This window comes from Mytilus trossulus, chromosome 10 (assembly GCF_036588685.1).
Source record: "Mytilus trossulus isolate FHL-02 chromosome 10, PNRI_Mtr1.1.1.hap1, whole genome shotgun sequence".
NCBI classification, from domain to species: Eukaryota; Metazoa; Mollusca; class Bivalvia; order Mytilida; family Mytilidae; genus Mytilus; species Mytilus trossulus.
Genome location: NC_086382.1, coordinates 24,979,801 through 24,997,087, shown reverse-complemented (window position 1 = coordinate 24,997,087; position 17,287 = coordinate 24,979,801). Strand labels below are relative to the sequence as shown.

Sequence of the window (17,287 nt, the reverse complement as noted above, 5' to 3'; positions counted from 1 at the left end):
ATCACAAAATTGTGTTTTCATGATGATGATGTGTTTGTACATCTTACTTTACTGACATTCTTGCTGCTTACAATTATCTCTATCTATAATGAACTTGGCCTAGTAGTTTCAGTGGAAAATTGTAAAAAAAAAAGGACAATAACTCCTTAGGGGGTCAATTGACCATTAGGGTCATGTTGACTTATTTGTAAATCTTATCATCGCTGAACATAATTGCTGTTTACAGTTTATCTCTATCTATAATAATATTCAAGATAATCAAAAACAGCAAAATTTCCTTAAAATTACCAATTAAGGTGCAGCAACCCAATATCTGGTTGTCTGATTTATTAAAGGGCAGATAGATCTTGACCTGATAAACAATTTTACTTCATGTCAGATTTTCTCTAAATGCTTTAGTTTATTAGTAGAAAGATTTTTGTAAAAGATAACTAAGATTTACGAAAAATGGTTAAAAATTGACTATAAAGAGCAATAACTCCTAAAGGGGTCAACTGAACATTTCGGTCATGCAGACAGATTTGTAAATCTTACTTTGCTGAACATTAATGCTGTTTACAGTTTATCTCTATCTATAATAATATTCTAGATAATAACCAAAAACAGCAAAATTTCCTTAAAATTACCAATTCAGGGGCAGCAACCCAATAACAGGTTGTCCGATTCATCTGAAAATTTCAGGGCAGATAGATCTTGACCTGATAAACAATTTTACCAATGTCAGAATTACTCTAAATGCTTTGGTTTTTGAGTTATAAGCCAAAAACTGCATTTTACCCCTATGTTCTATTTTTAGCCATGGCAGCCATCTTGGTTTGATGTCCGGGTCACTGGACACATTTTTTTTTTAAACTAGATACCCCAAAGATGATTGTGGCCAAGTTTGGATTAATTTGCCAAGCAAGCAATTAAAAAAAGTCAACTTCTTCTAAATGTGGACAAATCATAAAATTTTATCTAGTAAAAAGTATATGTTCATAAAGTTTTATAATGAAAACTATCCATTTAGCATGTTTAGTTACAAAAAAACATATGCATCATATTTTTTTAATTTGAGGTTTCTTATGACTTTAATTTAATAGTACATGTAGTACAGTGTACATCTGCATAATATCAACTTATTTGATTGGAATGCATATATTCCTGTTTCTTGTTTTGTATGCGTAGACAAAATGAATTAAACTGGTCTAAATAACATAGTAAATCTTGGACCAGACCTAGAAGACCCTGAAATACATGTATGAGTATCCTATTACATTTTGCATAATTGCACTACACATAATGTCAGACAAAAAGTCACAGGACAAAATTAAAAGACTAATGATATGATTCTTTAAGTCACAGACATAAAGTCATCAGTGAAAATAATCACAATTCAGTTTTAAGATAATTTTTCTTTGCATTATTTGAATGAATAAGAAAACAATCATTTTCATAAAAAAAAAAATCTTGAACTATCATATAAAGCGACAAGTTTGTAGAAAAAAATCTTTCTAAGAAAAATCAGTTATGTAAGGAAAACCATTTGTCAAAGTGGCTTGGTACTTATTATATAGTTTCACCATGTTAATGCTGCCAAGTAATATACATTTTTGCATACTTTGAATGATGAAGATTTGATCAATCTTCACTTATCATGTCATGGGTTATAAACTATTTTCTAATTGTAATATGAATATTTACGTAATAAAAAGAAGAAAAAAACAAAAACAGCCATAATTCTTACATATATATTGACATAATGATAAACAAATTATTTGTGCCTTTTTTGTCCTGTGACTTTATGTCTGCTTAGAATATAATTACCCTCTACCATTGTCTACATAGTTATCATATAAATATTATTTTCTAAGATTTATAAAATTCATAATCAAAAACAACCAAATGCAATATAACAAGCTAGGAGACAAATTTACAATTGTGAAAACAAAATATATTAACAGTATAAATTAATTCTTAAATCTGTAATGGAAACATTCATTGCACATTGCACATTGGAATATACTTTTAATAATCTTTATCACGTTAGTCCTCCTTCAAACTCATCCTCATCATCATCTATTTGAACCCTTGACTTTCCTTCTGTCTCTGAGACTGGTTTACCACCTTTCTTTCCTATGCCCCCTGGTATAACCATTGATTTGGCTAGTTTAGCAAAAGCATTATCCATAAATTTGATGTAAGGTCTGGTTAAAACCTCTACAGCACTTTCCTCATCTCCATCATTATAAGCACTCAATAATTCATCAATAATCCCAGCTTCTTCAGAAGCTCCAAGTGTACCATGGCTCATTGACTGCTGAAAAAATTTTCCTGCTTCAACTGGATCCCCATTATACAGATAAACCAGAACTACACCAACCATACATCTGTTAATCTTTGGAAAGTTCTCACTCTGAGCGTGGAAATCTATTTCTTTCTTTAAAGCCTCCAATGCTTCTTCATACCGTTGTTCCTTAATTAATAATAAAGCTGATTTCCCAATAAATTCAGCACATCTTCTTGGATTATCTTCAAGCTCCGAAATATCACAAGCATTTCTGTACAATTCTGCTGCTTTAACAGGATGTGACAGTTCTACTGATTTTGCTGCTTTCTCTAAACATAATGCCGCTGTATCTGGAGTGCCATTCTCTTGGAACAACCTAGCTGCCTTGGTAAGCATATTGACACAATCTTCAATCTCTTTGTTTTCTTTAGCAATAAGTCCTGCTTGTTCGTATGATTTTCCTGCATGGAAAGGGGAATTCATTTTGCATTGTATTTCTGCTGTTTTGACGTATGCTTGTTTAGCTTCAGTTAACATCTTGGCATTTCTATAGCAAGTAGCTGCTTGAGTATACTCTGAAGCGGCTCCGTCTAAATCTGGAGTCCATTTCATAAAAGATGTCCTCAGACATTTTTCGGCTTTGCTTATATGTTCTTGTGCTTCTTTTTGTCGCCTTTGTTTTGCATCAGTCATTTTTTTCCTATAAAATAAATTAACAAATATATGTTAGCAATAAATGACTAAGTACTGTATATACATGTATGTATAGCTAGTATTAAGCTATACATGTAATAGGCAACATGGGCAAATGTCAAACTATTCAATAGAGAACTAGATGTGTCAAAGCGACACGAATGGCCCCGTCTAAAAAAATTGAAAAATCTTACACATATGGACACAAACATGATGGTAGTCTCACATATCAAATATCAGCTCAAAATCTGGAGGTGTATGGAAACATGTCCATATAACTGTGATTTTCAAAAGTTGAAACCCTTAGTTTTTTCAAAAATTAGCAGAGTGGAACAAGACTTAAACCTGATCTGTAACTCAGCATGGTTTGCTCACATACCAAAAATCAGCCCAATATCTGAAAGCATTTAGAAAAAATGTCTGTTGTATATAAACTGTGATTTTCAAAATTTATCAAAGTCCAAAGCCCCAAATTATAGCAAAAATTAGCTGAGCGGAATAAAACTTAAATTTGATCTGTAACTCATCTTGATTTATAACTCACATACCAAAAATCATCCCAATATCTGGAAGCGTTTAGAAAAAAAGTCTGTATATCTGTGATTTTTAAAAATTTATCAAAGCCAAAGCCGGTAATTTGGCAAAAAATAGTGGAGCAGAACAAAACTTAAACTTGATCTGTAACTCATCATGGTTAACTCACATATAAAAAAAATCAGCCCAATATCTGAAGGCATTTAGGGAAAAAACTCTGTATAATGGTTTGTTCCAGAATGAGGGAATGACAGAATTACAGAATGACGGACAAGAATAAAACTATATTGCACAGACAACTTTGTTCCGGGGCTATAAAAAAAAATCAAAATTCATGAACATAGGACAAAATATAAATAACTGCTAGTAAGGTAGTCCTTTGTTCAATAATGTATCATTGTCATTTTGCTTAATTTCTTTTGCTACCTATTCTGATTTCAGACTTGGTCTTTTTAAAACTGATTTTTTCGATGCAGACTGCTACATGTACATGTTTCTTAGTCCGAGATTACTCTGACATCCAACAGCTGCACTTTTTGATATGGGACGAACTCTGATGTCCACGGCCCCAGCTTGTCTGGCAAAACAGCCGTTGGAGTTGGACTCAGAGTAATCTAGGACTACATGTTTCTTTATTTTATATTTGCTATAGGTATATATAGGGAAGGGTTGAGATCTCACAAAACATGATTAACCTCACTGCATTTTTGCGCCTGTTCCAAGTCAGGAGCCTCTGGCCTTGGTTAGTCTTGTATGTTTTTTTTTTATATATTTCAGTTCATTTATATCATGTACATTTGTATATATGTTAATATGTTAATATACTTCTCGTGATTGGTCAAAGGTCTCAAATAGTTATCGTATAAAGCATCATTTTGGGAGAAAAAAAAATAATGTAATGTGTCAATGGTGTCAAAACCATTAATTTTAACATGCTAAAAGAGAGGGCATATTTTATCGTCATGCACTGAAAAACTACCATTACTGTCAATTGGCAAGTTATTTCAACCGTTATTAATCATCGAACACTGTAACTACCCTTCTAAAACACCTAGCTAGAATGTGACAATGTACATGATGTAGTGTACAACATGTATAATTAAGAATTCTAATATGACGTCCTTATTACGCTTTTGTTAACAAAGCCGTGTTCTAATGAGCACAAAAAATATGTTTGACACGTGCACATGCGCAGGGACTTACTGTTTATATTAACGTTATTTCCATCTTTATCCTTTTAAATATTTACATTTAAACAGCTAACATAAACATTTATTATATATTTTTTCAAACAACATATATGTGCCCTGCTCGTAGTTTTTAAACTTATCAAATATGAAATGTTATATACAGACTCCTCGGGGAGGACACGAGAACGGCCAAACATTCTTACGGTATTTTCGTACGCTTCAATCTATAAATATATTGTATTTGTCATATTAGAATCGAAATAATTCCTTCATGTCATGCTCTATGCTCATTTTAACATGGGTAGGCATTATATTTGACCACATTTTACACCTCCCAACGCTCAGTGTAAAATATCGACAAATATAATGCCTACCCATGTTAAAATGAGCATAGTAGTTGTCGTTTGTTTATGTAATATATACGTGTTTTTCGTTTCTCGTTTTGTTTATATAAATTAGACCGTTGGTTTTCCCGTTTGAATGGTTTTACACTAGTAATTTTGGGGCCCTTTATAGCTTGTTGTTCGGTGTGAGCCAAGGCTCTGTGTTGAAGGCCGTACTTTAACCTATAATGGTTTACTTTTTAAATTGTTATTTGGATGGAGAGTTGTCTCATTGGCACTCACACCACATCTTCCTATATCTATAGAGCATGACATGAAGGAATTATTTCTTAAATAATTCATGAGGGCTTGAATATTTTGTGATTTGGGTTGCCCTTTGCGCAAAATATTTTACCATGAGCCATAAATATCAGCATAAAGGGAAAACGCGTAATAAATATAGAATGTATGATATGTGCACACCCCTGTAATCTGAAAATACAATTTTACTTATATATAATATATATGTAGTGAATGTGAATCCTTGCACCCTTTCCAGATGAACAAGTCAGAACCCAGAGTGTTTTTTTATCGAATTAATATCATGCATCTAAACATGCTTATTATAAAGGCTAAACTCCTGTAGCTATAGGTAATCAATATCAATGATGACAAATTATATGTCAATATTGTAAATATTGTGACTTGTCTGAGATTTTCTCTAGATCTATGTTGCTTTCCTTTGTTAATATCAGTATACTTAAAACACTTACAAGTACATGAATATTTAGTGTGGTCTTTAACTGGAACCGCTTTAATTTTAACACAACACTCAAACAAAGTCGTCTACTACTTGTCTGTATCACCCCATAGGACGTTGAACAGTTACTTCCCTTTGTCACTCTTCTGTCTTTGACATTTCCGGAAAAAGCTTTGCGCAAAAAAATCTAAACAAAATCTAGAGCAATTTTACAGTATTTAAAAAGAATAAGATTGACGACCTCAGATCTCCTCATTTATAAATACTTATAAAACACCAACCTTCCGTTATTGGCCGTTTTGAGTCATAATCATTTGCCGAATTCGTCATCGACAAACACGTATTTATAAACACATCAGTTACCTGCAAGAAAATTGACATTCAACATCCATTCTATATTTAGCAGTTCAGTCATGTCCGGATTTCTAGATAACTGCAACCCAAGATGTGAATGTATAGAATTGGGTGATAGGAGAAATTTATTAGTCTCAATTGTATCAGGATGCTTGGTAAATTTATTAATCTTTGTTTTAAATATAATCAGGGTACATGTACCACGTCCTTTCGTGCCCAAAACACTTTTGCACCATACTTGTGGAACCCCACAGGTTCTTCATTTAGGTCCAAAACCTTATCGCTATTCCCAGCAGACCCCAGAATCTATCTTGCTAGAACTATTGACCTCGTACAACAATCGCTTTTCCATTGTGGCGTCAGATATTTTGTAGAATGACTTCAAAATTTTACGGGAACCTGTGTCATGTCCAGTAATTGTGAACAAAAAGGGATAAGGATATTTTTTTTTAATATGTTGGTTTTTCGGATCTGCGGAGCCTATCATGCATGTCATGTCTCATGATATTGGTCGAGGGTGATACAGATTTTGCCACGTATTATTCTCTATATATTTTCTTGAGTAATTTATTGGGTGCTTAAATTTAAGTATGTTTTTGTTATAATGAATAATGTATATTTTCTTGTGCAATTTATTGGGTGCTAATTTAAGTATGTTTTAGTTATCACATTGTATCATGAATAACTAAAAGTTTAAAGCAACAATCATATTTACATGTGTACAAATGTATGTGTTTGTATGTCATGGCTCTGTTTGTTGTGTTACTGTAGATCCATTTATTTTCGTGGGTTCCAATTTTTGTTGATTAAGATAACTTTACATGTTCTTTGAAATCTGCATACAAGCCTTAAGAAAATTTGATATTTGTTGAATATTTAATTTTATGGTTCAACTATACCTACAAAATCCACAAAAATAGTACCCAACGAATAATAATGAATCCACAGTAATAGTTAACATTTTAATTTTAGTTTTTTACTGGATGGTGGATTGTTATAGATGCTGCAGCAATTTATCCAGCAGAAGAACAATTGCACAAAGCCTTTCACACATGTGGTGCGGTGGGGACTATAGCATTTTTCATGTAAGTTTCAAATATATGTAAACTAGAGGCGAAAAATACCAGAGTGACATCAAAACTTGTAATTGGAAAATATACAGACATTGTCATGGCAAAAAACTAAAAACAACTACAGGACAAACAACAGTATACAAAACACATCTTAGGGCTATTCCAGAAAAAAAAGTATGGGGGAGTTGGAAGGCAGTTTTTGTCAGCACCCCCCACTCAGACAATTGTAATTAAGAATTACAGTGCGTTACAGTGAAAAGTTGCTCTGTTATCCATCACTCATGTATTATTAATACAAAGTGCCTTCCAACCCCCCATACATTTTTTTCTGGAATAGCCCTTTGAAAATATAAGACCGCAGCAACATAAACCAAAATTCTTCATTCAAAATACCATATGAACTTTCATGTATCTGTTTAAGAGCATAACTTTTAAAATTCAATGGACAAGTCATTTACTTGTCCTAAATCTTAAATTTAACTATACATGTACAATGTATGACTACTGACATGACTGATTAGCAAATGATTAGTACATGCAGCTGTGAATTTTGTGTCCCTGACCCCAAAACAAAATACCTTGGCATATGTCCCATTACTGTATGTTTTAAGGGCTGTTCCAGAAAATACTATGCCCCCCCCCCCAGGGACGGCACTTTTTTTTAACCCCCACCACCCACACAAATAAAATTTAATTAGAACAGCACTCCTTTTGCATTTTGGTATTTCAAATACAACCACCCACATGATATTTTAAAAAATTGCCTTCCCTTGGGGGGGCATAGTATTTTCTGGAACAGCCCTAACATGTTTAAAGATTTAAAACAGTTTGAGATTCACCTTAGTCATTGTTCTTCATGAATAATGTTATTTGTGTGGTACAAATATTTTGTTGATATAAAGCATCAAGGCGAACCACATGTTTCTGTATTCAGTGAATATGGTGAAAACAAAAATTTGAGATGACATTATTTTTGTGCTTTCAGGATAAATTCTGTATCAAATGGACAAATTAGAGGTGATGCGTACAGCACTGGATGTATGGGACAGACTGGTAAATATTATTCATACTCTTACCACTTTTATTATAGGGGATACATCTATGCTTTGATAAGACAGTTTGGTATGTTTATCTTCCACTTAATAATTTTGTGAAGGCAAATAAATGTCTGACAATATTATCAAAAGAAGGTGTGAAATAAACTCATCATAGATACCAGGAATAAAATTTAATATTCACCCAGAGGTGTGTTTTGTCTACAAAAGACTCACCATGGCCAGTCACGCTTGAATCAAAAATGTTATAAAAGGGCAAACAGAGCTACATTTGTATATGTCAATGAGACAGCAACCGAATCATATAGAAAACCAGTTGACATCTATATAGGTTTCACTTATACTATGGATTCATAATAATTTGTTGGCTACCTATTTTCTGGATATTGTGGGTACAGGTGCACCACTAGTTCGAATTTTCAATGAATTGTGCATTTTCTGTAAGGTTGAATGCAGACTTGGCAAAACCACAAAATTAAATATCCTCAAAAATGTTGTTTTTTCTCATCAGTCCACAAAAATAAATCAATTGACAGTTCACATACAATGCATGCAATGTATTTCCATATAAATGACAGGTGTAATTCTCAATAATTTATGATGAATTTGCACATTTAACTGTCTTTAATAACTGGAATTATAAGCCTTAACTCACTGAATATGTAGGACATTTGTACTCTACACATAACCTGGTCGTAAATCCTTAATTTCTCAACACCACTAACCATCAATTTCTTAGTTTCAATGTGAATCACTCAACACCATCACAAAGTTTATAAACATGATAAATGAGTTAATCATGTTAAGCTTGTTGTTCGGTGTGAGCCAAGGCTCCGTGTTGAAGGCCGTACTTTAACCTATAATGGTTTAATTTTTAAATTGTTATTTGGATGGAGAGTTGTCTCATTGGCACTCACACCACATCTTCCTATATCTATGTAGGTTTTGATCAATGTTGAATAAATTTGTCCAATCTTTCTTTCTATTACAGGAGCTAGAATTTGGCTGTTTATTGGGTTCTTGCTTGGATTTGGAGCATTGATTGGAGCTTCTTGGATCCTGTTTGGATTTTACGTGGTTAACAACACAGGTATTTGTTCTCAAAGAATTCGAAAATAAGACATTATTCAAAGTTATGCAGAATATTTATTGCCAGCTTTGTTTTTATAAGCATGTTGTGTGACCTTCAAAGTAATATGTATTGTGTTTTAAGCTCACTTGGCCAATAGGATTCAAAGAACAAGGTGAAATATTTTATTTGTGGCCTAATGCTGTTTTCTGCTATTTGGTTGGGTTGTTGTTTCTTCGACACATTCCCTGTTACTATTGTCAATTTTATTAGGGGATTTTGAATAAATCAATCTTTCAACTTATTTTCAAACTTTAAATTATATTGAGATGTGCTTAAAGTTCAAAAGATTAACCTTAAAGTATGTACATGTATATATATGCTGGCATATTTTTATACTTATTGTATAATGAATGAAGGAAAGTACCATATTCTTTCTTTTCTGCTGGTGTATTACTTTAGATATTCTAATGATATATTCTAAAATATAGATATGATAATGATGATGACAACAAAATGTTAGAAGTTTTTAATTTTGGATAAAAATAAACACAGATTTTCATGTTTTGCATTTGGGAAGATTTTATTACTTGAACATGGGTTTTGATTTGAAAAGGAATTTTACTGTTCTTTTCCCAAAAATCATAGTTCATAAAAAATGATGTATTTTTTTATCCACTTTACTCTTTAATCAGTTGACTTAAATGCATAATGCATCCATGAATTCTACGTAAAAGCTATTGGTTTTCTTAAATTAAAATTTTCTGATACATGCTGTTCTAGGGATAATTGACTCATAGCGGTTTTTTCCCCAAATCCTATATTAACTTTAGTTTTTGATTTTTAATAAGATATGTATAGGAATGTAACTGTCACAACTACATCTGTGGGTAAGTATACAAAGCTATTACATGCATGAAAGGTAATATCCTTCCCCTGAAGCAAACTTTTACAAACTTTTGTTAGGACATATTTTATTGCTTCATTATTACAGGTTTATTCTAAAGTATAAATCTGATGTTCAATAGTCGTCGTTTGTTGATGTGGTTCATAAGTGTTTCCTGTTTCTCCCTTTTTATATAGATTAGACTGTTAGTTTCCTGTATGAATGGTTTAACGCTAGTCTAGTCATTTTTTGGCCCTTTATAGCTTACCGGTACTGTTTGGTGGGAGCCAAGGCTACATGTTGAAGATTGTACTTGGTTTACTTAAAACTACAAATTGTGACCTGAATGGAGAGTTAATATTGTTAAGTGACAAGTTATGGTTTGTCTATCCTTTGAAACGACCTTGCAGCCACTTCCTGTTTGCAATGATCAATAAATGTACAGGGAAAATTTTCTTCAAACTTTTCATGGCTTCTTTCAAAGGGAATGATATAAATTTGGTCAGCAGCTTGATAATATCGAGTAATGTGTAAGAAATTTTAACAATATAATGTAGCCACTGCCTGTTTGCCAAAAGTTTTATATTTGTACAAGGAAAATTTCTTAGAACTTTTATTGGCTTCAATTCTCTTGAAGGGTATGATTTTATATTTGGTCTGCAGTCTGATAATGGTGTATTGTTGTGTTTTTAGCAATGTTATTGTCTACCATGACATGCATGAATTCATTTTCTATGTGCAGATAGTTTGCAATTTCACAACATTCAACATACTCAATGTTCAAGGAAAATATTTGGACAAAGTTTTTTTGGCTTCAGTATGATTGTAGGGAATTGTCAGTTAACTTTTGAATATAAAGCTTCAGTGATGCATGTTATCTCCATTAATTGCATCCATTGATGCATGTCCTGGCATGGTATTGGTCCTGTGTTGTATTTTTACAGGGGGATTTTTGTTTATTTTTATCTTGGTACAGAAGAAAAAGATGCTTTTTTCTTAATTTTATAATGAACATAATATTAAAGAGCTTTAAATTACATGTAATACAGTATTTTAGATAACAAAATAATAATCAAGTATGCATACACATAAAAAATTTAGTTAGTATTAAATAAACAATAGATATATATAAAAATAGCAACAATCTAGGCATGAATCTGTTATATACAAATATACATGTATGAGGGTGTAATACCACTTAATCATAGTACATAACATCCAGTTCCATAGGATATATCTTTAAAGTAAAATGTATCCCAAAAATCAAAATCCAGATTTTCGTCATATAAGTGCATAATTACGAATAATGACCATGATGACATCATGATTTATTAATGTGAATAATTTGACTTGGTGATTATCACAATAAAAAGAACTTTTTCATATTTGAATGCAGATTTTCATGAAATCTCAATGTTTAAATCTTGTCAATCATTTCTGAATTTACAGAAATGTACAGTTGCCAATAAATTTATTTTAAAAGTAAGATTTTTATTAACAAACTCCTATGTTTAATTTCAGATAAACCAGAGTGGGCAGGTGTAGCAATATTCTTACAGAATGCATTGATATTCTTCAGGTAAGAATTTGTAAAATTCAACTAACTTTACAGGTTTGAATATCTCTTTGAGTTCAGTCTCTTTTATCTTAATAATAGTCTTGACAAGAATGATTTAGAGAGATGATTCACAAGTGATTTTTCCTACATAACGACTCAATAAGATGAGCATGTGTATCATATATGTTTATATGTATATCATAAGTTTTGTACATGTATGTAACACCAAATTTTAATCAAATCATATTATACATTTTTTTTGTACAAATGTGCTACATATCAACTAATGGGGTAAAATTTAATATTCCTTACATCATCATTTACATGCCAACTATGAAGATAACTGAATAACTCTTTAAAACAAGTGTATTGACTCTTTTGACACATTTAAAATCTTAACTTGATTAAGCTTTGGTAATTTGTTAATGTGATACATATTCACTGTCGAAATTTCTATTTTTGAAATTGTGAATTATTTCCCTTTGGTTGAATTTGTGAATTAATTCCCTTTGGTTGAATATGTGAATTATTTCCCTTTGGTTGAAATTGTGAATTAGGAAGCAAGTTAACTCGTACCAATGGAAACTCGTACCATGTTAACTCGTACCAAAAAAGTTAACTCGTAACACAGGAAAGTCGTACCACTGCAAACTTGTACCATCAAAAATATATAAAATATTAAGAATATTTTTTGTAAACTTAATAAAACTAATGTTGAATTACTTGAATTTTATACTGGATTTTATAGACAAAAATACGATTTTTTTTCTTCTAAAAAGCTTTATTTTTTAAGCTGATCTTTCAAAGTAGTTATAATCCAGAAGAAAGAAAAAAAAATGCTTTAACTGTACCTTAAGTTGAATATCTATATCCAAATTAAATTAATTAATGCTGCAATCCATGATCACACATTGAATGCTTTGTTTACAATTGTTGAAAGCCATGTGCTTTTTGGCGGGAAAATTCGGGAACAGGGAACGGTTACATTTCATTGTAACTTGCTATTTATAAAAAGTAAGAATTTCATTTTGGAAATCATTTTGATTAACTGCTAGGATTTATTCATGAAAAATTACTTTGGAATGATTAAAAATTAAATTCAATAATTATCAGTAAAAGTTTAAAAAAGTCTTTTCATAAGAGACAACAAAGCAAATCTGCCACGGTATTTTCTATCCAAATTTTTATAGACAGGGAACATTAGCTACAAATTGGTCATTGTACTTTCAAATTATATACATTTTACAGACTTGAGAGGTATTGAGTGAAAGTAAATTACATACATCATAAAACACCATTTAAAGGCATTTAAATAAGTTGGTACGAGTTAGCAGTGGTACGAGTTTGCAATGGTACGAGTTTTTGTAAAGTGGTACAAGTTGACGTTGGTACGAGTTTACAATGGTACGGGATAACTGTAATTCGTGAATTATTTCCCTTTGATCAAAATTTTATTTCTGCTTACACAAAAATTATACCAGAGGGATTTGATGTTTTTACTGAACCAAACAATATCTGAATCAACAACTATTAAATATTTAAATTGTAGTTGTGATGCTTACTTCACTTTAACACTTTCCGCCATAGTGACGCCTTTTGACGCCACCCCCTTTACTCCATAATGACGCCTTTTGACGCCTGTGTAGTACCTCAGTTGAAACACTTTGACTACAAAGTGTCTGGAGTAGACTAGATAAAATTTATATCCAATATGAAAAGGAATATCAAAAGAATATCAGACTTAAATTTATTTAATGAAATATTTGTTTTTCGCAATGCATTAATACTAGAAAGCATACTATCAGAATTTTATTGAAAAATCCTATGCGAATAAAGTATACAAAAAAAAAAATCAATGGAGGAAAGGGTTAAATACAAAGATATCATATACATAACACATATTTGAGCTTGATACAGATTGCAGTGTGTATTGCTTAAAACTTTATGTAAAACTTTAAATGTGGTTCTTTTTGAGATGTTAAGCTGCTGTCTCATTAATATATACACCACTACTCTTTACTTAGTACCTTTTGTTGTTAATAAAGTATATATTAACTTATATGTTTTTTTTATTTTCAGTTCCCTACTGTTCAAGTTTGGACGGACAGAAGATCTTTGGGGATAGAGCCTTAGAGGAAGAATAATTGATGTGACTGTGACCTATTTTTTTTATAAATGGTGTCATAAAGCTATCACTAGAACATGTAAAATCATCTGAGATATAATATTTCTCATGGTTATAAATAGAATGATGTCAGATCCTTTTCATTTCTTCTGTTCATGTTACTTTTGCTTGGCAATGTCATTAATGTATACAGTATTGTGGTGTTTTCAATATTTTTAAAGCTTTGTACATAATGATATGTGAAGCTTTTTTGTGACAATTTGTATGATGAACTGACAATTCAGAAATTATTGCAAGGTTTTATTGCGGTATGGGCTTTGCTCATTGTTGAAGGCTGTACAGTGACCTATAGTTGTTAATGTCTGTGTTAATTTGGTCTTTTGTGGATATTTGTCTCATTGGCACTCATACCACATCTTCTTTTTTATATGCATTAAAATAAATGCAAATAATGCAACTAGTTGGGTATTGCAATAACAGGAACTCCCATTCTGATATCTGATCCCAATATTTATATGCAGAATTGCAGTTTTTCCTGAAACGCAATAATTGAACTTGCAATTTTGTCCTTTCTTCAAAAATTTCTGAAATTACAATATTAGGAATGGAACCAGTTGGTTTTGATTGTACTCGATAACATACTGACATCGCTTAACATAAAAAACTTGTAGTATATGTATTTCATTTTGTTTAGATAGCTATTACATAATACGCAAATTTGCAATGGAGGATTTTTTTTATTTCTTCATAGATAGACAGATAGAGGTATTTACACTTTTGGATATTTATGTAAATTGTTTGTGAATTAATTTTGTTTGTGAATGCCCCTGGATCTTGCTCTGAATTACTTTTCTGACTTCTTATGTTATAAAACAATCGCTTTTAATTATGAGGTCAAATTTTCTAAATTGTGATGCAAAATATTGTTTTGTGATTTTAAGTAATGGCAATCCAATTTGCATACAACTTACAATTATGATATGCCTTCTGAAAAATAATGAAATAATGAAATGTAGTCTGGTATCTTATAAAAGCAGTATTTGTGAGATTCATTTACCAGATAAGATTTTTTATATGACCATCATCTAATAACATAGGCGGATTTAGGCCCCCCCCCCCTTTTTGGAAAAAAAATGGGTTGCTTATATAGGGAATCACTGAAGCAAGACTGGCGCGACCCCTCTTAGGTCAGTCAGTGGGCCCCCACTTATGAAAATTTGTGGATCAGCCACTGAATAAAGAATTTTTCTTAAACTTATTCTATTCCCCACCTTGGAATTGCAGAGAGATTAGAGTTCATGCTCTATGTTGAGGGCTTCATTGTAACTTTAACATGGAGCACAGCAATTAAAAGGTTATTCCAGCAGTTCAGATTTATATTGTGCTATGTGATTTTATGTCATGAATTAATGCAAGATATCGTTTTGTTTTTCATTTTCAATGTAACTGATAATGATTTGCAATGAAATATACATATTAAAATATATTGTTATACATGTATATACATGTACATTGAAACTTACTCAAATGGGAGGACAATAGCAGTTAAGAATAATATGCAATACTTCTTTGCCACTGTTTGCATGATACTATTTTGATGAACAAGAATGAAGCTGCATAGTAACTTATTAAATCTGCAATTTAATTTAGCAAGGTATTATTATATTAATTGAATAAAACAAAAATTCAAAATGAAATATCTCATGAATTGATGTAAATATGCCTAAAAATTGTATTTATTCCATGACTGTTTAAAATTTATTTTCATGTAAATATATTTAAGTTTATTTACTAGATTTTATGTAAAAAAAGTATATATTGTTCAAACCATTTCAGTGCTAATGTATTATTCAAAACCGATTTTCACATTATTGTTACTTTTACTCTCTTTAATGATATTACTCATTCATACAATTTATTATTGCTTAAGGTGGTACCCAACACTTTAACTAAAATTAATTTGGTTCGTTTTTTGTTTTTTTTTAATTTTGACAAAGTATTTACTTTGACTCTTTGACAAAAATATAAATATTTCAAAAAAATTGAACCAGCATTTTATCCGAAAAAAATACACTGATTATATAGCAGTTTGACAAACACTTATTTTGGTCATTGAGAAGCTTAATATTCCATTAACAATGCAATGTAATCAAAACATTAAGCTGATTTTACATAGTTATCTCCCTGAAGGTACCACCTAAAGTGTAATTTGTGTATTTTTACATTTTCTGAATCAGTGCAAAATTACATTTTACAATTATTCACAATACTTTTTCAGATCATTTTTTTGTAATATATATAAGTTATATTTAAATAAGCCTTGTTTTCAACATTACTTGTATAGGTAATTTTAATTGTTACTTGTTTAAGTAATGCCCCTGACTGATCAGAAACCGGTATGAAACTCATTTAGAAATTGGCATCAAATTATATATTGTATTGAGTTGCTTCCCTTTTAAGGATGCAATAAGAAAAAAATGTTAGCTGAAATACAATTATTAATGACTGTATTGAAGTAATGGACAAACTGAGATGTCAGTTTGATCAGATTAATAGATCAAATAGTATTTTTTATCATTCACCACTCATGTTTTCATTGATTTTTTAACTAAATGTTTGAATATCCATAGAAAATAAAAAGTTTATGTTGATGAGCTCGTTTATATTTTGTTAGTCCCACTGCCCCCAAACGGTCTATAAAGGCTTTCAGACGTCGAGGCATTCTTTATTTTGTGAAAAGTCAATTGAATATAAAAAAAGATGTGGTATAATTGCCAATGAGACAACTATCTACAAGAAACCAAATGACATAGAGAATTAGCAACTATAATTCACCGTCCTTCAACAATGAGCAAAGCCCATACATCATAGTCAGCTATTAAGGTGGTATGGGAGTCTAAAATAAAAATGATAGAATTCGTTCATACTTTGCCAAAATGTAGTATCTTTTGATACATGTTAAAAAATATTATAAAAATGATAGGTCACCGTGCATTTTTTCAAGCTACGGGTCGTGACAAAATGACACATTTTGTATGGATTATACAGGAAAAAACACAATTTTGTGAATAGAAACTAAACGAAATGATAGAATTGTAAAATAAATTAGGAAAATATAGCTTTCAAACAATGCTTTGATAATATCAAAAGAAAAGATAGGGTCACCGTACGTTTTTTCCGGCTAAAATATAGGAAAAGTAGGAAAATTCCATGAACAATCCAACAGAAAATGCACTGTTTTAGAGTTACCTCCCCTTAAAATGACAATTTCAAAATATTTAAAAACAACCAACAATAATCTACACTTGTACATATATTTATATTTATAAGTTATATTCTTATAAATTGGATCTTTTAAATGTAAAAACACATGAAATATCTGCATTCTTGCATCAAAT

The 17,287-nt window shown here is 31.1% G+C and overlaps 2 protein-coding genes across 2 annotated transcripts; one reads left to right on the top strand and one right to left on the bottom strand.

Moving 5' to 3' along the window:
* Nucleotides 1-402: 402 nt before the first annotated feature.
* Nucleotides 403-2,962, bottom strand: LOC134687091 (gamma-soluble NSF attachment protein-like). Its single transcript, XM_063547069.1, has one exon. The coding sequence runs from the start codon at nucleotides 2,960-2,962 to the stop codon at nucleotides 2,021-2,023; it is 942 nt and encodes a 313-aa protein (XP_063403139.1). The 3' UTR covers nucleotides 403-2,020.
* A 3,199-nt stretch (nucleotides 2,963-6,161) lies between these two features.
* Nucleotides 6,162-16,380, top strand: LOC134687089 (transmembrane protein 50B-like). Its single transcript, XM_063547068.1, has 6 exons — nucleotides 6,162-6,278; nucleotides 7,096-7,208; nucleotides 8,182-8,249; nucleotides 9,243-9,341; nucleotides 11,728-11,785; nucleotides 13,844-16,380. The coding sequence occupies exons 1-6, from the start codon at nucleotides 6,183-6,185 to the stop codon at nucleotides 13,887-13,889; spliced, it is 480 nt and encodes a 159-aa protein (XP_063403138.1). The 5' UTR covers nucleotides 6,162-6,182; the 3' UTR covers nucleotides 13,890-16,380.
* The last annotated feature ends 907 nt before the right edge of the window (nucleotides 16,381-17,287 follow it).

Coding starts and splice junctions, on each gene's coding strand:
- LOC134687091 (XM_063547069.1), bottom strand. CDS start 2,962: ATGACTGATGCAAAACAAAGGCGACAAAAAGAAGCACAAGAACATATA.
- LOC134687089 (XM_063547068.1), top strand. CDS start 6,183: ATGTCCGGATTTCTAGATAACTGCAACCCAAGATGTGAATGTATAGAA. Junction 7,209..8,181: donor GGGACTATAGCATTTTTCAT/GTAAGTTTCAAA, acceptor TTGTGCTTTCAG/GATAAATTCTGTATCAAATG. Junction 9,342..11,727: donor TTACGTGGTTAACAACACAG/GTATTTGTTCTC, acceptor GTTTAATTTCAG/ATAAACCAGAGTGGGCAGGT.